Here is a 21446-nt window from a genome sequence, read left to right as displayed (position 1 = left end):
ACCCAGCTCTTTCCCAAGGCAGAAAAAGCTGCTGGTGGAAAACTCGCAGTGTGGCCGCAACCCGATCACAGCCCTCCACCCTGGAGGCCGCCCGATCCTCAGCCAGATCCAGTTACTGCTTCTCTGATTCCTGCTGCCAGGAGCACAGCAAGGCCCCCCACTCTTCCGCCCAAGTCGTGTGCCGTCCCCTTGGCCGCCGCCTATCGCCCTGGGCCTGATTCTTCCCCGAGAGTGGTCTGAGTGGGGAAAGCGGCAGGAGGGGGCGTTGGTGCCAGCGAGTGGGCCAAGTGCCCAGGGGCCCCCATCCTGGCACCCGTGGCACCCGGCTGCACGGCAGGGCGCAGGAGGTGTGGAGAGGCTGCTGCCCAGCCGTGTCCACACTGGGCCCGGCAGCCTGGCTGTGCTGGCCCCAGGGAAAGGGCCCCTGGTTTGGGCCGAGATGGCAGCTGTACAATGGAGACAGTAACACCCGCCTCAAGGGTTGCTCTGTGGGAGGGTGACATGAGAGCAGGAGTGTGAAGCAGATGTCATCCGGGTGGCACCTAATGGGGCCCCTCTTCTGTCCCTTCTTCTATGGGTGGGCACTGCTGGCTGGCCGTGTGGACCCCTGAACTGCTGTTCACATCACTGGAGTGACTGGCCTGACTTGGGGTCTTTGTGGGGTTGGCTCCAGGGGGCCGTGTAGGGCAAAGCCCTCTGTCAGAGGGATGAGACCAGCAGGCTAGAAGAGGCCGGAAGCAGGTGACCCCTGACCCCTGGCACCTCCCAGCCCCAGCTGCTCTGGCTGCCTGGCTGCACCCCTTCCCCACTGAGCCTGAGGGGCCGTCTTTGGGGACCTGCAGTGGGCCCGCTCAGCTGCACCCTGCCTGTCTGTCTCCTGCACCTGCCTCAGGGGCTGGGAGCCAACTAGTGAAACCATAGCTGCCCATCCTGGGCCGGGGCCAGCCTCGGTGTCCTCTTCCTCGTCGCAGCGTGTGGCCCTCAGGCATCCTTGGGACCCAGGGCCAGGAGCCACGGGGCACTTCCAGCCGTGGCCTCCAGAGTCATGCCCCCTCCTCATGGGCCCTCGGGGCTCCGGGCAGCACCCTCCATCCTTCTCGAGGTCGTGATGGGGGCCCCACGCTGTGGGGGTCCAGCAGAGTAAAGGGCCTTGGACTGGGCATGTGTGGGCCCCAGGGGCAGGCAGGGCAGGTGGGCACAGGGGTCCATGGTCAGGGGATGCGCTTGGGGTCAGAAGTCCTTCCTCCAGTCTTCAAGTCCTGGGTGGTGACCTCGCCAAGCACGTGCAGACACTGAGAACGGGGACCTGTTCCCTCACTTGGGGCATGAGCAGGGTGCGGGAGAGACCCGAGCACAATCCCGGGGACAGCGCGCTGTGTGCCGCAGCTCAGCTGGGCCAGGTGTCGGCAGGCTCTCTGGGGGCCAGCGCCATCCATCTCCGTGACCCATGTGCATTCACGGGACGCCGACCGTGTGCCCACCGGGCTTCCTGACCCACGGGAGGAAGACGCTATCTGGGGTTGCACCCTGCCTCAGGGTTGATGCCCACACAGCATCCCCCAAGTTCCCAGGGCACCGGGGACCCAGGTCTAGCCTCAATGCTGGGGAGATGGCCCTGGTTTGGGGGTACAAGCCGTGGTGCTGCCTGTACCTCAGTTCACCCATGCGTGGGGGCCCGAGGGCAGCTGTGCACGTGCTCCCCCCAGGTGTGGGCACTGGCCTCTCCACACCCCCTCCTCCCAGCCAGGCTTCAGAGGAGCCCAAGACGTCCCAATTAGCATGACAGCCTCATTAGCACAGCCGCAGTGGCAGGCGCTCATGGGCATCACGTGCCCGGCGGGAGGAGGCCCGGCCGCCAGGCGCTAAGTGGGCCTGTCTCCAGGCAGCCGCTTGGCAGCAGAGCCAGCAGCGGCTGTGGCCTCTCAATTCTGGGTGGGGTGGGGCTGCCTGGCGGTGACTCAGGGGTGTGCGCCACGGGGTGGCCTTTGGGCCTCTGGGGGACTCTAAGAGGTGGGCCTCCCAGCCTAGATGTTCTTGGAGCAGGTCGTTTGCACGGATCCCCCGCTCAGGGACCAAGGACCCGAGGCCCTTGCCCACCTGCCTGCTGGGGTCATGGTTCTTTTCTGGATACTCCACATGTTCTGGCACACAGTAGGTACTTAATAAGTGCCTGTGACTGTTTGATGTGGAGGTTCCTGTGTGATGGGCTGAGCCTGTGCAGATAGATGCAGCAGTATGTACACAGCCTGGGCATATGTGTGAAAATACACATGGATGGGGACTGGGCAGAGGGATCTATAGCCACCTGCTGGGCCAGCCCTGGCCCTAGAGATGCTGCCCTGGATCCCAGCCTCAGAGCTCACTCATGGCTGTCAGGCAGGGTGATCAGGCTATGCACTGCACAAGAGAATCTGTTTCATGGGCACCACTCATATCCCAGATGTACACTACTCATAAGACCCTGTGGTAGGCTGGATGCTCCAGCCCCACAGCAGCATCCTCAGGCAATGGGGACCACCCCTCTCATGGAACCCCGTAGAACCCTGTGGCCATGTCCCCTGCCAGAAGGTGCCCACGCAGCCATACACTTGGGACACACAAACATGCCCATCACTGTGTCCTGTGCGTCCAGAGCCTGCACTCTGGGGTGTCCAAAGTCACTGCCACTCTGGGAGCCCCATTCGCCTGACCACACTCACCTCTGAACCTGAAGCCATCCCCTCCCTGGGCAGTGGGTATCTGGTGTGTGCCCACTGCCCAGGGGTGCCGTCTGCGACCACTGGACCAGGCCTGGGCACAGATGTCAGGCTGCCCAATTGCACCACCTTGAACATGTTTGATTTGGGGAGGGGCACCTTTTCCCGATGGGCACCAAGAGGCCATTTAGGTGAGCGGCACCCCTGGTCCCTACTTTAGGGAGTGGCCTTCTGCAGCTGGACACGGCGGGATGGACCCTGCTGGCTGCACCTGGGCCTGGAAGGCAGGTTGGGCGATGTTGAAAGCCCTCAGCAGACAAGGCAGGGGCCAGCCCCTCTCGGTGAGTGTCCAGCTGGGGCCAGGAGCACAGGGCCTTGAAGCCCCCCAGGACCCTGGCGTCCACCCTGGAGCCCTCAGGAAACTGTTCCTTTCCAGAGAAGCTGGGGGATGGGCGAGCCTGGCCACTTGGAGGGTCCCCACCCTCCCCGCTTCACCCAGTCAGGCCCCTCTGGGGCTACCAGGGAAACAACCCTCGCCCCCGTATGTCTAGACTGCTGGCCCTGGATGCGAGGGTCCCGCCTGGGCTCCTGCCAGCATGCTGCCTGCTGCCATGGTGACCAGCACGTGCGCCAGGCTGGGCGCCTGGGCAACACCGATGCTGGTGGCGTGAGCTGGCACAGGCTGCGTGTGTGCAGGCTGGGGGAGAGATGGCTCCCCCCCTCAGCTGGCCTGGAGCCCGGAAGCGGGAAATGGCCCAGGACAGGCCAGGGCAGCTCCCCTGGCTGAGGGACCTCCACCGGCCACACCTTTCGAGACCCAGGTCTCCGTCCCCTGCTCTGAGCAGTGCCTGGCGCACCCTCCCTGCAGGGCAGCAAGGCTCCAGGAGTCGCTTCACGCAGAGGGGATCCCCAACGCCTCACCCCACTTTCCAGAGCCCCCGCCTCAGCCCCAGCCCTGGCCTGCTGCTGCTCTTGCTGGCATTCCTGTCCCCCACCGCCCTGGGTACTCTGCCCCTCGCATGCCCAGGCCAGGCTGGCCAGCCCCTACCAGGGCCTCTGCTGTCCCCCTTCGGCCCTCTGCCCCCGGGGGGTCCTCGTCCCATGAGGTGAGGGCCACTCTGCCAGCCTGGACACTGCTGGGCATGGCCCAAGGCCCTGATTTCCTCATTCCTGGGCCTGTCACCTGCTCCAGGGGGCCAGCTTGGCAGGTGCCCAGAGCCCAGCCTCCCACATTGTTCCTGAAAACAGGCCCATAGCTTGGTTGCCTCATGATTTTTTCATGGCGAGCTCTCTGCTGCTCTGCAGTTCCACTTACACGGGCAGGCGGGGCCCACGCTTCTCTTACTCCGGCCTGGGTTGGTTTACTGGAGGCCTGCAGGTTTAGGGTGACAGCTCCCTGCTCAGGGCAGGAGGGAGCAGGCGGTGCTGGGATGAAGAGTGAGGAGGGGGCTGGCGCATGGCCGACTGTGTTATGTGGCCACACACTGGGGCTGCCCAGCCTGTGCCTCCCACCTGCTCCGTGGAAAACGCACCCCACCCCCATCTCCTGAGACCCCTGCCCTCCCCACCCCACCCCCCACCTTTACCTTCCCCCCACCCTCCTCCACCCCCACCCCATCCCTCGTGACCCGCCTATCCCCCATCAGGGCACGGCAGCTCCTTGCGATCCTCTCCTGCTGCTGCCCACTTCAAGCCGAGAGCTGCTGGCTGGGCTGGGGAAGCCCCTGCTTGGGGCTGTCAGGGTCGAAAGCTGGTGTGTCTCCTGGCTTTTGCCTCTTGTAAAACCATAAGGTTTGGGGGGGGGGGCGGGTATGTCTGGCAGGGGTGAGGAGAGACAGCACTTTGCAGAGAGGAGCGACAGGCCAGAAACCTCTGGGCGCCAGGAAGGCCGAGAGTCCCTGAAGGGACCACAAGGACAGGACCAAGGGCACCTCAGCAAGCCCAGATGCTCTATGACCACTAGGCAGTCTTCAAACACCCAAACCCCAGGACCTTTGCGCATTCCTGGGACAACATGGGAGCGTTCACAAGAATATCTGAGAGTGAGCTCCTGGCCACATGGGGCTGAGTGAGAATCAGATCAACTCCAAGGAAATAGATGGCTATTTACCGCCCACTGGGCTTCCAGGCACACAGGTGCATGGCTCAGATGTGCCACACCTGGCATGGCCAGTCATGAGCTCACAACTCTGCAGGTGACCATGGTAGCCTCTGTCCAGCCCCCGTCTGTGTGCACCTTCACACAAAACACACACATGGGGATGGCCTGGGGTTCGTCAGTTCGGATCCCGGGTGCAGACATGGCACCGCTTGTCAAGCCATGCTGTGGTAGGCGTCCCACATATAAAGTGGAGGAAGATGGACGCGGATGTTAGCTCAAGGCCAGTCTTCCTCAGCAAAAAGAGGAGGGTTGGCAGCAGATGTTAGCTTAGGGCTAATCTTCCTCAAAAACAAAAAAACAAAAAACCACCACACACGCACATGCCCAGAGATACACACACACACACAGAGACATGAATGCACAATACCGCATCCATCTGCAGAGGCTCAGCCCATCCCGGAAGAACCAGATCCCTCACATGAAACAATCACAGGCACTCATTAAGTACCTACTGTGCGCCAGGAACCTTTCTGGGGGTCCAAACAGGGAGTGACTCCATCTCTGACTTCTGGGACAAAACAGAAATGGACCATTGCCTCATCCTTCAGTGAGACAGCCTCTGCACGTGGTCACCTTCCTTTGTCAAGTGGCTCCCATGGGGACAGTGCCACACCTCTCAGCTTGAGGCACTAATGCTGGTCTGTTTCTAATAAAAATCTTCTCACCTCTAGGTGATACTATAAGTGGTGCAGAGAACGGAGAGAGGCCCCAGGAGTAAACAGGCGATAGGTTATGACAGCTAACTGTGACCCGGGATCCTGGACCAGGGCAGGAAAGGTGCTGTGGGGGACATTATTGGGACAACAGTCATCACTGAAATATAGACTGTAGATGGGTGAATAGTGTCACATCGATGTGAAATTGCCTGATTTTGGTCACTGTACTGTGGTTATATAAGACAATGTCTCTGTTCTTAGGAAAACCACACTGAAATGTTAAGCGGTGGGGCAGAGCGTCTGAGGCTGACCGCATGGCTCAGAATTGAAAAGTGAGATAAAAAGAACAATAAGGCAAATGTGGCAAATGTTTAAAATTTAGTGTAAGATTATCTCAAAACAAAAAGGTTAAAAACTATATCAGGGGCCAGTCTGGTGGCGTAGTGGTTAAGTTCGTGCGCTCCACTCCAGCAGCCCAGGGTTCACGGGTTTGGATCCTGGGTGTGGACCCATGCTGTGGCAGTGTCCCACATACAAAATAGAGGAAGACTGGCACAGATGTTAGCTCAGGGGCAATTTTCCTCACCAAAACAAAACACAAACACACAAAAAACTATATTAAATAGAATAAAAAATTCCACTGCAGTCTCAGAAAAGGTCATCAAAAAATATCTCAGAAAGTAAACAAAAAACAAAAAACACACAAAGAGATGGAAGAAAAAACAAGAATATTAAAGGATTCATCTAGGAGGTATGGCACGCAATTAATAAAAACCTCCAAAACAAAAGAACAGAAAAAATAAAACAGGAATTAAATTATGAAAGAAATAATGCCATGGGGCCAGTCCGGTGGCACAGCGGTTAAGTTTGCATGTTCTGGTTCCATGGCCTGGGGTTCGCTGGTTTGGATCTCGGGTGTGGACATGGCACCACTTGTCAAGCCACGCTGTGGCAGTCATCCCACGTATAAAGTAGAGGAAGATGGGCACGGATGTTAGCTCAGGGCCAGCCTTCCTCAGCAAAAAGAGGAGGATTGGCGGCAGATGTTAGCTCAGGGCTACTCTTCCTAAAAAAAAAAAGGCACGAAAGAATGCCAGAAAATTCCCCAGAACTGAAGGATCCCGAGTGGCAGGACCTGGACAAGCATGAGGAGGCTCCTGGGCACAGCAGGAATTGTAGATCAGCGGGATAAGGGGAACACCTAACTATTATGGACATGGGATCCGGGCTCAGGTGACACATTGCCTGAGAGTGACAGTGCAGCAAGAGGCAGGAAGCCAAGCCTTCAGGTCCGAGGGGACATCTCATCTTGAAGCTCCTCCCTCGCCAAACTACCATCCCCACGAGGGTAAGATACAGGTGTGTGCACACGTGCGATCTCGCTCTCCCACTTACAGGCCCCCTCCCACCCCTGCCCGGCCACGTGACCATGGCAGCCCCTGCCCAGCTGCTTGGCCCAAGTGCAGTCGGCCCCGTATAAAGTGGGGATGAGAATGCCACGGGGACTGGGAGGAGGGGTCGTGGAAGGGCCCAGCATGGCTGAGATCCAGGCTCACTCAGGGCGCCTGTGGGTGGGGGCTGCTCCTGGAGATGGGCTCCCTGTGACAATTCATTCCTACAGTCCCTGGTGGACACACAATTGGGGCTGATCCACCTGTTACCCAGGGAGGTGGAGGTGCCACCCCGGCCACCTGCCCATGGACATTGCCTGTCCTTCCCCAGAATATCCTGACCCCAGCCTGGCTTGGTGCCCCCTCCACCTTCAGGGCCACGTCCCAAGTCTGCCCTCTGCCCCCCACTCCACCCCAGGGCATTCTTTGGCTCCCCACTGCCCTGGGGTGCTACTCCAGGTACCCTGAGGCTGTCCCCCTACCAGTGTCCCCTCCCACTTCATGGGGCTAACCTAGCCCCAAACAACCAAGCTCCACATCTCACAGCCCTGGGGAGGCTGCTGGAAAAGCAGAATAAACGCACCCTCGCTGTTCCCCAACCTCGGCATCCCACAGCCAGCAGGGGGTGTAGGGGGGGCAGGGCTCAGAGTCCCACCCCTCCAATCCTAGCTCCACCTTTCCTGCTGTGTGTGACCTCGAACCAGCCACAGCCTCTCTGAGCCTCCCTTTCCTTCTCTCTGAATTGGTTATCAATAACCATCTCCCAGGGTGGCTTAGCTGCTGAAATAAGCCAGTGTACCCAGTAAGCAGACAGGGCATGGCAGCTGGCATCCAGCCCCCTAGGCACCAGCCCTGTACTCAGCAGACACGCATCAGGTCCAGGGTAGGCCCTGGCTTTAGGGTCTCTCTGTGGGTGCTGTCTGCCCCTGGACAGAAGGTGCCATGGACACTGGGGTGAGCTGACTCTGCCTGGCTGACTCGAAGCCCTGGCCCTCCCTTCTTTAGTTGCCCTGGGTACAGGCTGACCCCGATCCCACCTTCTCTCCCTGCGTCAGCACTGGCTGAGGTCACCAGCCGCTCCCTTGTCACCCTGGGGCGGCAGTGACTCAGCGACTGCCCGTCAGTTCCAGGCCCCTCCCCAGCCCTAGTCAGTGGCTGCGGGGGTCCCTCCCAGCGCTGGGGAGAGCCAGCCCAGCATGATGGGGAGTGGGGGCCCAACAGAAAGGGGCCACCCAGACTCCTTGTTCTGCCAGGGTGTCCAACCGCGACAACGGGACCCACCTGGCGGCACACCTGGGAATAACACCGCGCCTACCTCAGAGCTGGGTGCTCAGGGCTGGGGTGCCGCGGCCAGCCAGGGCGCCATCTCCTGGCCCAGGCCTCCAAGCTCGCTGGCCCTGGGGAGTGTCCTTGCTCCCAGCCCGTGCCCTGCAGGAGTGGTGCATGCTGAGTGCGGGGCCTGTGCCTGCCTACCCCATTCCCACCGTGCGGTGCCCTTCCCCCACCACCCTGGGCAGAGGTGATGGGGTGTGCGGTAGAGAGGAGGGTTTCTGGTGCCAGGTCTGAAACCAGATGACAGCCAGGACGCAGAAGGGCCGAGGGTAGCATGGCCGCCCCATGGCCCCCCGCTCGCATCCCCAGAGCCGGTGAGGATCCGGACAGGTCAGGGCACCCCAGGTCTCCCGCCCTAGTTTGCGCTGCTTTGGCGGCAGCATGTTCCACATTCTCCCGGTTGCCCCCTGTCTTTCCCTCCCAGGCCCACCAGTCTCTCCCGGGGACACCGGCGCTGACGCCAAGGGGCGCAGGGAAAGCTGGTGCGGGGACCGGGCTCCCGGAGGCGGGGCAGGGCCGGGGCGAGCGAGGACGCGTGGCCAGGGCACCGCCCCCGGACCAAGTTAGGACGCGCGGCCCCAGGCCAGGCCAGTGAGTGAGCTCCGGGGCCCACCCAGCAGGGGTCCCTCCGTGCCCCACAGGATCGGACCCGCTCTCCTGGGAGATGCTCCCCGAATCGTCGGCTGGGGGCGGGGCCGAGCGCAGCAATGCCCGCCCCCCCACCCGCACCCACAACGCCCGCCCCTTGCACCGGGGAAGGAGGGCGCGGCGAAGGCCAGGGTGACCGGTCCGGAGGCCAGACTTGACCTCAGCCTGGACCCCCCCAGCCTGCCCACCCCAGCTGCAGCCCTTGGGACAGTGGCGGGGAGGACACAGGGCTCAGAGCATGGCCTCCCGCCCGTGTCTCACCCTGATGTGCCCCCTGGTCCTCGGCGTCGCACCAGGTGTCCCTGGGGTGGCTGACCACGGTGTAGCACAAAAGAACTCACCCGGCGGGGCGCGCTCCCCACAGCCTGGGGCCAGAGTGGGAGGTGCGGGAAGGTTAGCCTGAACCTTCGCTAGGCGTCTCCCCACCGGCCCTCTCTGTCCCCTGAAGCCCCGCGAGCCTACCAGCTGGGGGGCAGGGAGAGAGTCCCAGAGGAGAGTCAGGCTCCGGGACCCCCTTCCCTCTCAGCCCTAGAGCTCTGACCCCCATTTGCATATTGGAATCAGGGTTGGGGGCACAGATCGGCCAGCCTTTCCCTGTCCCATTTCTCTTCTCAGTGAATTCTCCTCCCTCCTCCAGGGCTGGGAGCCCCTCCTTCTCCATTCCTTTTCCCTCGAGTCATGCCTTCTGCCGGACCCGTAGGTACCAGGTGCCATGCCAGGCATAGGGGAAACCAGCGTCACCCTGTAACCCCAGAACCTAAGCTCCAGGGAGGGTGGAGGACCAGGACAGACAGTGAATAACAAACGAGTATTTGGGTGGGAGGCGAGGACCTGACTGCAGGCCCGGGGATGGCTTGGAGGCCTGCAGGGAGAAGGCTGCCAATGGGAAGAAATTTCCTGGCAGAGAAATAGCCCGCCGCTGGTCTGGGTCTGGAGGGCCGTGTGTGAGAGGTGCAGTAGGTGGAGGGGGTGCAGGCCGAGGCACCCAGATCGCCTCCAGCTCCAGGGAAGGGGCTCAGCTTCCATCTCGAGGCGGTGGGTGGCCTGGGGAGCAGAGTGACCTGATTTGCAGCATTGTGGGGAAGCAGGGGGTGGGTGGCTGGGCTGGACAGACACCACAGCGGGTCAGGGATGTGTGGGGCGTCCTGTGGCCTGGCAGGCACCCCGGTTTCTGGCTTTCACGACGTGCAGAGGTAGGACCGTGTTGTTCAGCAGCTGGAGGCCCGGACTCCTGGGTTTAATCCTTGGTTCCCCATTGCAGTCTGTGGACACGGCTCACACAGAGTAAGAACTATGCAGAGGTGGAAGGGGGTGATCTCCGGGGGAGGGGCCCACCGCGGTGTCCGTGACATAATTATTCTTGGTGGTGTGTGCAGCACAGGTGGGGAGCACTGTGCCAGGTCCCCGCTCCATGGGGTAGGGAGCATGGTCATTCTGTCCATGGAGGCCCGGGGAAGGAGGCCTGAGGGTGTGCCCTGGGAAGCAGAGTGGGGAGCCGCTGCTCCCAGGAATCTCAGGGCTGACACACAGAGGCGCTGAGTGCTTCTCAATCATCACCAAAAACCGAACCGCAAGGCCAGAGGCCTGGAAAACCTCAGCAGTGAGGCCTGGGGCGTTTGCTGGGCCGCCTAATGGCCTTCTGTCCCCAGACCTGTTGTCCAGTGCAAGAGGGCCACCGCCAGCCTCAGAGCCTCTCATGGGCCACACACCCCTCACGTCACTGGCCCATCTTCTTTACCGAAACCGAGGCCCAGGGAGGCCACAGCTGGCACAGGGCCGAGCCCGGACCAGAACCCAGCTCCTGACTCCCAGCCCAGTGTTCTTCCAGGGGACTCCTTGGTTCCTGCTGCAGCACAGTGGGGAGACGGGGACCTCTCATAAACTCCAGTGGGATCTGTCTTTCAAAGGCCTGGAGCCCTCCACCACTGGAGCAGTGGGGGGAGGGGAGGTGGGTGGGGACCTTTGGCCTAGGGTGTCTGTGCACCCGACCCCCCAAACTTCATGTGGGAGGTGCGCACTGTGAGCCTCAGCTTCCCCACCTGGAAAATGGCACAGCAGTGGCGTGTCCTCAGGCATGCAGAGGCCTGGCCTGGTGCATCCTGGCACAGGACAAATGGCAGCTTTGAGCACGCAGCCCCCGACCCAACTCACAGCAGCCCAGGTGACTGTACAGCTGGCTCCAGACAGCTGGCCCTTCCATGCCTCGGTCCATACAGCGCTGGCAGAACAAGCCCCCACTGGGCGCCAGGCCAGAGAGAGAAGCGTGTGGCCCTGACATTGTCCTTTGACGTGAAACTCAGAGGCAGGCAGGCCAGGCCAGCAGGAACCTGGCCTTGCCTACCAGGGCAGCCCTCAGGACCACTGTTCCCAATAAGGCCACTCCAGGGGCTGACCCCGCCCCATGGGAACACACAGGCCTGGGACAAGAGGACAGTGAGCTGAGGGTAGAGAAACTTTGGTTTTCCTTGGGCTTTTTAAAATAAAAGTCTTCACTATGAGATGAGTTTATTTATTTTTATTTTTTGTGAGGAAGATTGTCAGTAAGCTAACATCTGTGCCAGTCTTCCTCTATTTTGTGTGGGATGCCACCACAGCGTGGGCTTGACAAGCGGTACTAAGTCTGCGCCTGGGATTCAAACCTGCGAACCCAAGGTCGTGGAAACAGAGCGTGAGAACTTAACCATTACGCCACCGGGCCCTGCCCGAGGGATAGTTTTAGATTTACAGAAAAGTTGCAAAGACAGGATGAATGTTCCGGTAGACTGCACCCAGTTTCCCCTAATGCTAACATCTTACACAGTCCTGACACAGTTGTCACACTGAGAAACCGACATTGGTACTTTGTATTAATAAACTTCACTTTACTCAAATGTTACCAGTTCTTCCACTACCATCCTTTTTTCTGTTCCAGGATCCAACCCAGGATCCCACAGTGCATTTGCAGAGAGGAAAAAAGGAAAGGCATTCCTGGCAGGTGGAATGGTAGAGGCAAAGGCCAGGAGCCGGGACTCATTACCACATACTCTATCTTGTCTGCCTGACAAGTAACCTGCTAGTTGGGAGATAGCTGGAGGTGGGAGGGTGCAGGGTGGGCTGGGGGCCATGCTACCAGGTGCAGAGGTGAGCCCGATCCTGGGAGCACCCTGGAGGCCGGAACAGGAAGATGCCAGGCTGGCTTGAGTGTCAGGAAGAAGACCCTTGGGAAAGGACGCAGGACCAGGGAGGTGGCCGCAGGCTGAGTCTCAGCCAGGCTGCACTTCCTTGCAAGGCGAGGCCACCTCCTGCCCTGCTGTTTTCTCAGCTATTCAATGGATGAAAGATAAAATGAGACGCAGCAAGCTCACAATAATCCAGCAAAACCAGCACAGAACTAGAAAAAAATCACAGCGTTTCTGAGTCCCAAGTCTCCATCCTCAAGATGGGAAGGACACGCCCGCTCCGGGCAGAAGCGCAGCTGCTGACTCTCACCGCCGCCATGGCCTCCCTGCTCACACATCCGCGCCGCCCCCTCCCTAGGGATGCCCGGCCCTCTCCAGCTCCAGGCTCCAGGAGGGGTGGGGGTGGCCCTGCGCTCCAAGAGCAGAGCCCTGAGGTGACCTTGGGCGAGGCCTCTCACTGTTCAGTTGCAAAACAGAAAAATCACAGCGCAGAACACGGGGCTCCCCATCCCCCGAGCCCGGCTTGGAGGCCTCGCTCCACCTGGGGCCCGGCCGCACCGCGCCCACTGACTCCTGGCTTTCGGCGGTGCTTCCCAGGCGGGCGGACGCCCCTCTCCTCCCATGCCAGACATCCAGCTCCGCATCCCACTCCTGGCGGCCACCTGGCCTCGCGGCCACAGGCACCACCCCGCCCTCGCGGCCAGCCTGACGCGGAGCAGTGGGGTCTCGGGAGGCGCGGAGGGCCGGGGTAGGGGTGCGGAGCAGCCGAAGGACCCCTCCCCTCCCGCCCCGCCCCCTCGGAGGCGCCGGGGGCCGCCCCGCCCCCGCCCCGGCCGCCCGCTACCGCCCCTTTGTTCCGCCGGCCAATCGGCGGCCTCCTTGACTAAATAAGGCGAGGAGCGCGCCCGGCGCCCCCCGTCCGTTACTTCCGCCCCCCGCCCGGCCGGTGACTCAGGGCCGGCGGCGGGCGGGGACGGTGCTGCCCGGGCCGCGGCTTCCCGGGCGGCGCCGAAATCGCCAAATATGGCCGCGCCGCGCGCCGCCGCCCCCCGCCCGCACACCTGCGGCCGCACCTTGGCCCCTCCCCCCCGCCGGGTGACACATCCGCGGAAGAGGACGCAGCCCCCCCTGCCTCTCGCCGGGCCGGCAGGGAGCGCCCCCTGCCTTCCCCCGCAGCTGCAGCCCTGCGGGTGGGGGAGCTGGCGGGAATCTTGGGGCTCCCAGGCCCCGCCTCACTTTCCCCCGCGACCCTTAGGCCGTGCACTAGCATCCTGCAGACTGCAAGATGGGGAAGAAGGAGGGGGGCGGGAACAGAGGTCCATGGGCCCCCAGAAGCAGCCCGGGCAGCTGGGTGCAGCCCCCCGCCCGGCACACAGGAGACAGGAGGCCCGAGGGCATGGCGTGGGGAGGGGCAGGGGTGGAATGCAGCTGGGCGGACACAGGGCCAGGAGATCTTAGCTACTTCCCACCTCCCCCATGTCCTGTGTGGCATCTTGGGGCCCCCAAGCGAAGCAGTCGTCCTCACATCGTTGACGCCCCCACCTGGGAGATGAGCAGGCAGTGGTTGTGCCCACCGGCGCCAGTAACAGTGGGTTTTCTGGAGGCCCAGCCCCGAGTTCTCCCATGAGTGGGGTACACACCTGACGGACAGCAACCTTGCCCTGCGCCCCTGGAAAGTCTGGGGAGTCGAGACCCAGCTGGGCCCAGTGGCACAGGTGGCCATAGGCAAGGCCTTGGCGTCTGAGGGACTGCAGTCTGTAGGTGATCTGGGTGGCTGCCTTATCTTCTGGGCCCGGCGTCCTCATCCCTAGATGTGGTCACCAGCTGGCCTTGCAGGACTCGGGGCGCCAGGCCCGGCCTTTCACCGTCAGACACCTGCGTGCGTCAAGATGAGCCCCCTGCCCCATTGCCCCACTGCCACTGCTCTCAGCCAGGGCTCTTCCTCACGCTCCTCTCATATTTAATTCTGCACTGAACGATTCCAAAAGCTTAGAAAAAGTCCAAGGAAACTATAGTACTTGGTTCGCCTCTGGGCATGAGCAAAGCATGGGCGCCAGCAGGTGCACCCGGACCCTGCCGCTAGGCCAGGTCCTCCATGCAGGCCGCAGGGGGGAAAGGGCAGGCGCCCAGGGGCAGGGGAGCAGCGCAGGCAGCCTGTTCCTAGGGATCAGCAAACCCACTCCAGCCCCGACTCCTAGTCTCATAGACAGAATAAAGGGTGCCCCCCAAGTCTTGGGGGGAGTCGACCGTTGGGCAGCCAGGACACTCCTCTCCTGCCTCAGTTTCCCTATGCTGTCTCTAGGTGACTAGAATGAAGCAAGGCCCCACCCCTTCCAGCTGGATGGGGGGTGGGGCGGCCCCAACCCCGAGTGGGGCCCGCGCCTGAGAACTATCGGGCCTGCACTTTGAGGAGCAAAATGTGGAGTGTGGGTAGAAGGGGGCTTCCGCTTCTGCGCTGTCAGGGACCCCGAGGCACCCCTCGCGGGCGCAGGGGCACGGGCGACCCATTCCCCGTGCAGGGGTGAGGTCAGTTCCCCGGGCCGCGGGGCCCAGAGCGCAGCACCGGCGGCCGCCGAGACCCCCGCCCCTCCCCCGCCCGGCCCCCGCCTTCGCGGCCCAGGCTCTCCGCGGAGCCTGGGGGGGGGGGCTCGCAGGGGGCGCGGGGAGCAAAGCCGCCCAGCGGGGCGGGGGCGCGGCCCAGCGTCGGGCCGGTGAGTTTCGGGGCGCAGGCGGGCCCTCCCCCACGGCGCGCGGCAGTCCCGGGGCGGGGCTGGCCGGCCGGCCGCGCGGTCCTCCCCGCAGCCCCCGGGGGTGCCCACCCGCCCGGCCCGCGCCGGGTCTCGGGCGGGGGTCCCGGGCGCCGAGTCTGGGACGCCAGATCTCGGGCGCGGGGTCTCGGGTGCGGGGGCGCCGGGGGGGGGGGGGGTGCCGTTGGGGGCGGTGCGGGCTGGGGGCGGGGCCGTGAGCGGGGCCCCACGTGCCCCGGCCGGGCCGGCCAATGGGCGCCCGTCGTTCGGAAAGATCGCCATATATGGACATGTTCTGGGGCCGCGCGCGCCACCGGCCCGCGCGCGCGCCCCGCTCCGCTTAAAAAGCGGCGGGGGAGGCCGCGGTCGGTCTCACTCGCCGCAGCCGGTTCGTGCTCTGTGTCGTCTCGCCGCTCGTTCGCCCGTTGCTCCGCACCTCGCGGCCGCTGCCTCCGCCGGTAAGCGGCCGGTCCTGCGCGCCTTGTCTGCGGCCGAGCCCCCGCGTCCTTTTTCGGTGGCCCGAGAAGCCGGGCCGCGCCGCCCGGGAAATAAAGGGTGGCCGGGGCGGGGTGGGCAGGGATGCGGCTCAGCTCGTCCGCGGCGGCCGCAGTGGGGATGTCGCCGGGGGGAGGGGACCAGGGCGGGGCCGGGCCGCAGTGCGGAGAGCTCGGGCCGCGCGACGAACGGGGGGCGGCGCTGCGTGGGGGGCCTGGGCTGGGCGGTTGCCGCGCTGCCGGGGGCGGCGGGGCGGGGGCGGGGGCGGGGGCGGGCCGGCGCGGAGGCGGAGGGGCGCCGCAGGGGTCTGGCCGGGGCGCGCCTGAGTGGGTCGCATCTCTGAACAGATCGCCATGGAAGAAGAGATTGCTGCGCTCGTCATCGACAACGGCTCCGGGATGTGCAAAGCTGGCTTTGCTGGGGACGACGCCCCCCGGGCTGTGTTCCCGTCCATCGTGGGGCGCCCCCGACACCAGGGCGTGATGGTGGGCATGGGGCAGAAGGATAGCTACGTGGGCGACGAGGCCCAGAGCAAGCGCGGCATCCTGACCCTGAAGTACCCCATCGAGCACGGCATCGTCACCAACTGGGACGACATGGAGAAGATCTGGCACCACACCTTCTACAACGAGCTGCGCGTGGCCCCCGAGGAGCACCCCGTGCTGCTGACCGAGGCCCCCCTGAACCCCAAGGCCAACCGCGAGAAGATGACTCAGGTAAGCGCCGCCCTGCGCTCCCGCTTTCCGCTCTGCTTCACAAGTCATTTTTGCTCAGTTTTGTTTTCTGAAATTCAAGTATTTCTTTCGATATTTCCAGGGTTCTGTTCCTCTCCTGGCATTTCCTCCCTGAAGTCTCAAGGTTTCTTATTTGTGTTTCTGCCTGCTCCTTTTCTTTTCTCCACACATCACATTTGTGGCATGCTGGCATGCAGTGTGTGTGCATGGGGTGGCCCCGGGTCCCTGCCTCCCACTAAGGAGCCCGTTGCCTCCTCCAGATCATGTTCGAGACTTTCAACACTCCGGCTATGTACGTGGCTATCCAGGCCGTGCTGTCCCTGTACGCCTCTGGCCGCACAACTGGTATTGTCATGGACTCTGGGGACGGGGTCACCCACACTGTGCCCATCTATGAGGGGTACGCTCTGCCCCACGCCATCTTGCGTCTGGACCTGGCTGGCCGGGACCTGACAGACTACCTCATGAAGATCCTCACGGAGCGTGGCTACAGCTTCACCACCACGGCCGAGCGGGAAATCGTGCGTGATATCAAGGAGAAGCTCTGTTATGTCGCCCTGGACTTCGAGCAGGAGATGGCCACCGCTGCGTCGTCCTCCTCCCTGGAGAAGAGCTACGAGCTGCCCGACGGCCAGGTGATCACCATCGGCAACGAGCGGTTCCGGTGTCCAGAGGCGCTGTTCCAGCCGTCCTTCCTGGGTAGGTGATGGGCTGTGTGGGTTCTGTTGGAGGTTGTGAGGGGTGAGATGCTTCTCTCCTTAGGAGGAGTAGGTGATGCTAAGGGTATTTTGTTTTTTAGGTATGGAGTCTTGTGGTATCCACGAGACCACCTTCAACTCCATCATGAAATGTGACGTCGACATTCGCAAGGACCTGTATGCTAACACAGTGCTGTCTGGTGGGACCACCATGTACCCCGGCATTGCCGACAGGATGCAGAAGGAGATCACGGCCCTGGCCCCCAGCACGATGAAGATCAAGGTGAGTCAAGTGCAGCTCTGGGCTTGGGCTCGTGGAAGGCCTTGCTGGGAAGACAGTGCCATGAGCTAAAGCCACGTCCTTGTCTTTCCAGATCATTGCTCCTCCTGAACGCAAGTACTCAGTGTGGATCGGGGGCTCCATCCTGGCCTCGCTGTCCACCTTCCAGCAGATGTGGATCAGCAAGCAGGAGTACGACGAGTCGGGCCCTTCCATCGTCCACCGCAAATGCTTCTAAATGGACTGCGAGCAGATGCGTAGCATTTGCTGCATGAGTGAATTCAGAAGTATAAATTTGCCCTGGCAAATGTGTACACCTCTTGCTAGCCTCATGAAACTGGAATAAGCCTTTGAAAAGAAATTTGTCCTTGAAGCTTGTATCTGATATCAGCACTGGATTGTAGAACTTGTTGCTGATTTGACCTTGTATTCAAGTTAACTGTTACATTGGTGTATGTTTAATACCCTGTGCATATCTTTGATTTAAGCCCCCAGCACACGCGGCTCGGCCACTTGGTGGTTGAGGTGAGAACATATCCGTGGAAGAGAAGTCCATTGGCTTGAGGAGAATCTGAGAGACCAAGAGTTTCTTGATCTGTGCAGGGTATTAACGTGTGAGAGCTGTCTGTTCCAGGATTTCTCTGGAGGCTGGCAAGAGTCCTGAGCAGTTGTCATTTCTGTCTTGCCGGTCTGACGGGGTTGGGAAGGGCCGAGCCTTAGGACCCACTTTCCTTTCTCCCCCGATGTTTTCCCGCCAGAACACCGTGGGTGGTTACTTGCCTTGAGTTGGGAAACGGTTTTCATTTATACCTGTAAATTTATTCATCCTTTTAATTTATGTAAGGTTTTTGTACGCAATTCTCAATTCCTTAAGAGATGACAACAAATTTTGGTTTTCTACTGTTACGTGAGAACATTAGGCCCCAGCAACGCGTCATTGTGTGAGGAAATAAAGTGCTGCAGTCAACTGAGCCCTGGCTCCTGTTGGGGGCTGTGTGGGGGGCTGCCTGCAAGATGGTGTGGGTGGGGCAGCCTCGGCTGCCAAGGACCAAGGTTTGGTTTCTGCGTTAGAAGAGATGCCTTGGGTACTTGGAGTTTGGTTGTTAAGCGGTGTTGCCACAAGCACTTGGAGCCACACAGAGCCCAGGCCTTCCCTACGTTCGGGTGGGAGTGGGGTGGGGATTGCTTTTCTTGGAGAGCATAGCAAAGGGTAGCAACCATGGGATGGAGGAGTAGAGAGTAGTTACTGAGCCGTGCGTCTCCGGTGTGAATGTCACTAAACCGGCTCTGGGCTCATTGGCAAGTCTGTCCTGAGACTCCTCCCCTGGGCCTCCCAGGGAATGCAGGAGGTTAAGTACTTCTGAGGGCAGCCCGAGTCTTCCATGGCTGTTTCAAATTTTCAAGCTTAGTTCTTTGTAGGTTGGATCAAAGAGGTAAAGTTTCACTAGATTGGGAAAGCTTGAGGATTTGGCAACGTTTATTTTTGAAACGTGGCAGAGAGATTTTCGAAGAAAGGGTGAGGGGCCCTTCACTGCTGGGAAGCAGCTTGCACCCACCGAGATGGTTGTATTTTCTAGCCCCGCTTTCAACTGGTTGGGAAGGTGTCTTAAGACCTCCCACCGTGGGGAGGGATCTCTGTTAGGCAAGGGGCCCCAACAATGTGTGTCAGGATGTGGAGAGCCTCTCCTTTTTGAGTAGAAAGTGGACCCTGTCCAGCTCAGGCCATCATCCTGCTTCGCTGCTGGTACCTCACTCACAGTGACCCAGTGACTCCCCGTGAAACATACAGAGCCACAAGTAGAAGTTACCTTTTTGCCCTGGGCAGCATTCCACTTTCAGGACTAAAAATCTCATTTGCAGCATGAGTGGGTTCGGGAAAGAGGAAGCAGCTCCAGGCTGAGTAGGACAGCAGGGGAGGAGAGCACACCTTTACTAAGGAACCAGAAAGAGAAAGAGGTGGCTGGCTGGCGTCATGGCCGCACTGCCTGGCCCCATCTGGCTCCACTTTTGCTGGTGTTGGGACCAGAGGGCAAGTCCCTCTACTCCATGTGTCCATCCTTTCTGCAAACAGGAGAGCAGTGTGTCCTCCACACAGGTGTGAGGACTCGAGGCCCCCAGATGCCTTGCCTGTACACGGTAGGGACACACGTTCCTCCCTCCCACCTCTGTGGGGTGGCAAAATTTCTGCAGGACAGAAGACGGGGTTTTTTGTGGTGCTTTTGGGACGTTAACCAGATGTCAAACCCCATCACTGTATCCACTCAAGGAAGGTAGTGCGGAAGTCTTGTGGTGGGTGCCACTGCCTGGCCGGGCGTGTTGTAGGGCACCGCATACTGCCTTGGCCTAAGGGTCCCATTTATCCTCATCCGTCAAAAAGAGACTCCCCTGCCCAAGGGAGGCCTGTCACAGCGACCCCTTCCCTCAGAGCCCTCTCAAGGACTTGTGACGGCACCTCGGGCCCCTGTGGAAAGTCTCACTTCTGTCAGCATGCTTTCTTCAGGTATCTGAGTCCTGAGTGCCCCGAAATGCTAAGCTTGGAGAGAAGGGACAGAGCTGGAGAAAAGAGTGAGAACTCAGCCCCTGTGACTTCCAAAACCACGAGTCTGCTCCAACCAAAGAAAGACGTGAATGGTTTTTGCCAACTTGTGCAAAAGGAAAAAGGAGCTCTCTTCAAGAAGGAACATCAATAAAGTCAACAGACAGGTACCTGGAGGCAACATCTTCAAAGTCGAAGGCAAGGGATTTATCTCCACACTGTGCACGGAACTGCAAATCAACAGGAACAAGTCAGGAAAACCTGGGGACCAGCAAGAGAAAAGCATATGAATAGGCACCTTAGGGAAGAGGAAACCTCAAAGGCTGACAGTGTCTTAAATGCTCTTCAGCTTAATGAATGGAAGCTTCTGGAAGGGATGAAAGACTTGCACAATGAAAACTATGAAATATTGCTAAAAGAAATTAAGACACAAGTAAATGGAAACATATCCCATGTTCATGGATTGGAAGACTTACTGTTGTTAAAATATCAATATTACCCAAAGCAATCTACAGATTCAATGTAATTCCATCAAAATCCGAATGATGTTTTTGGCAGAAATAGAAAAATCCATCCTAAAATTCATATGGACTCTCCAGGGCCCCACAAAGCCAAAACAATCTTGAAAAGAAGAAGAAAGCTGGAGGACTCACATTTCCTGATTTCAAAACTTACTACAAAGCTACAGTAATCAAAACAGCGTGGTAGTGGCATAACGACAGATGTATAGACCAATGGAATAGAGCAGAGAGCCTGGAAATGCACTCTCCCATAGAGGGTCAAATGGTTGACAAAGGTGCCAAGACCAATCAGTGGGGAAAGGACAGTCTTTTCAACAAATGGTGCTGGGAAAACTGGGTATCCACATATAAAAGATGCAAGGTGGACCCTTACCTCACACCATATACAAGATTAACTCAAAATGCATCACGGACCTAAATGTAAGACCTAAAACTGTAAAACTCCCAGAAGAAAACAAAGGACAAAAGCTTCATGACATTGGATTTGACAATGATTTCTGGGATGTGACACCAAAGTTACAGGTAACAAAAGAAAAAATAGACAATTGGACCTCATGAAAATTTAAAAATTTTACACATCAAAAGACACTGTCTCTATAAATTTGACTCATCTAGGAATCTCATATAAGTGGAATCATACAATATTTGGCCTCTTGTGTCTGACTTATTTCACTCAGTACAATGTCTTCAAGGTTCATCCACGTTGTAGCAGGTGTCAGAATTTCCTCCCTGGAACCGGCCTGGTGGCCGAGTGGTTGAGTTCTCGCGCTCTGCTTTGGTGGCCCAGGGTTTCGTTGGTTCGACTCCTGGGCGTGGACATGGCACTGCTCATCAAGCCACGCTGAGGCCGCATCCCACATGCCACAACTAGAAGGACCCACAACTAAAAATGCACAACTATGTACTGGGGGGCTTTCGGGAGAAAAAGGAAAAATAGAATTTTTTTTTTAAAAAAGAAAGAATTTCCTTCCTTTTTAAGACTAAATGGTATTCCATTGTTTGGATGGACCATCTTGTGCTTACCCATCATCCGACGATGGACCCTTGGGTCGTTTCCACCTTTTGCCCGTTGTGAGTAATGCTGCTGTGAACCTGGGTGCACAAGTGTCTCTTTGTGTCCCTGCTTTCAGTTCATTTGAGTTGATGCCAACGAGTGGAATGCCGAATCACAGGCTAGTTTTGTGTGATGTTTTGAGGAACCGCCAGACTGTCTTCCACAGTGGCTGTGCCATTTTACGTTCCCACCAGCAGTGCACCAGGTTCCAGTTCCTCCACATCCTCGCCTACACGTGTCATTTTCTGTTTTGTGGTGATAGCCGTCCTGGTGGGCGTGCGGCAAGCTCTTGGAGGGTAGGGGCTGGTCTCTCAGCCCCTCCCCAGGGCCTGGCCGGCA

The 21446-nt window shown here is 59.7% G+C and overlaps 1 protein-coding gene across 1 annotated transcript; it reads left to right on the top strand.

Annotated features, from left to right (window-relative positions):
* The first annotated feature begins 15094 nt into the window (after positions 1 to 15094).
* On the top strand, positions 15095 to 17967 carry ACTG1 (actin gamma 1). Its single transcript, XM_046675513.1, has 5 exons — positions 15095 to 15247; positions 15632 to 16000; positions 16279 to 16717; positions 16818 to 16999; positions 17091 to 17967. The coding sequence occupies exons 2-5, from the start codon at positions 15638 to 15640 to the stop codon at positions 17232 to 17234; spliced, it is 1128 nt and encodes a 375-aa protein (XP_046531469.1). The 5' UTR covers positions 15095 to 15247; positions 15632 to 15637; the 3' UTR covers positions 17235 to 17967.
* Positions 17968 to 21446: the final 3479 nt, after the last annotated feature.

Source organism: Equus quagga, chromosome 11 (assembly GCF_021613505.1).
Source record: "Equus quagga isolate Etosha38 chromosome 11, UCLA_HA_Equagga_1.0, whole genome shotgun sequence".
In the NCBI taxonomy this organism is placed as follows: Eukaryota; Metazoa; Chordata; class Mammalia; order Perissodactyla; family Equidae; genus Equus; species Equus quagga.
This window is presented reverse-complemented; position numbering and strand designations above follow the sequence as displayed.

Excerpts from the sequence above, each read along its gene's own strand:
- ACTG1 (XM_046675513.1), top strand. The coding sequence starts at position 15,638 with ATGGAAGAAGAGATTGCTGCGCTCGTCATCGACAACGGCTCCGGGATG. Across the intron at positions 16,001-16,278 it reads ACCGCGAGAAGATGACTCAG|ATCATGTTCGAGACTTTCAA; the intron begins GTAAGCGCCGCC and ends TGCCTCCTCCAG. Across the intron at positions 17,000-17,090 it reads CCAGCACGATGAAGATCAAG|ATCATTGCTCCTCCTGAACG; the intron begins GTGAGTCAAGTG and ends TTGTCTTTCCAG.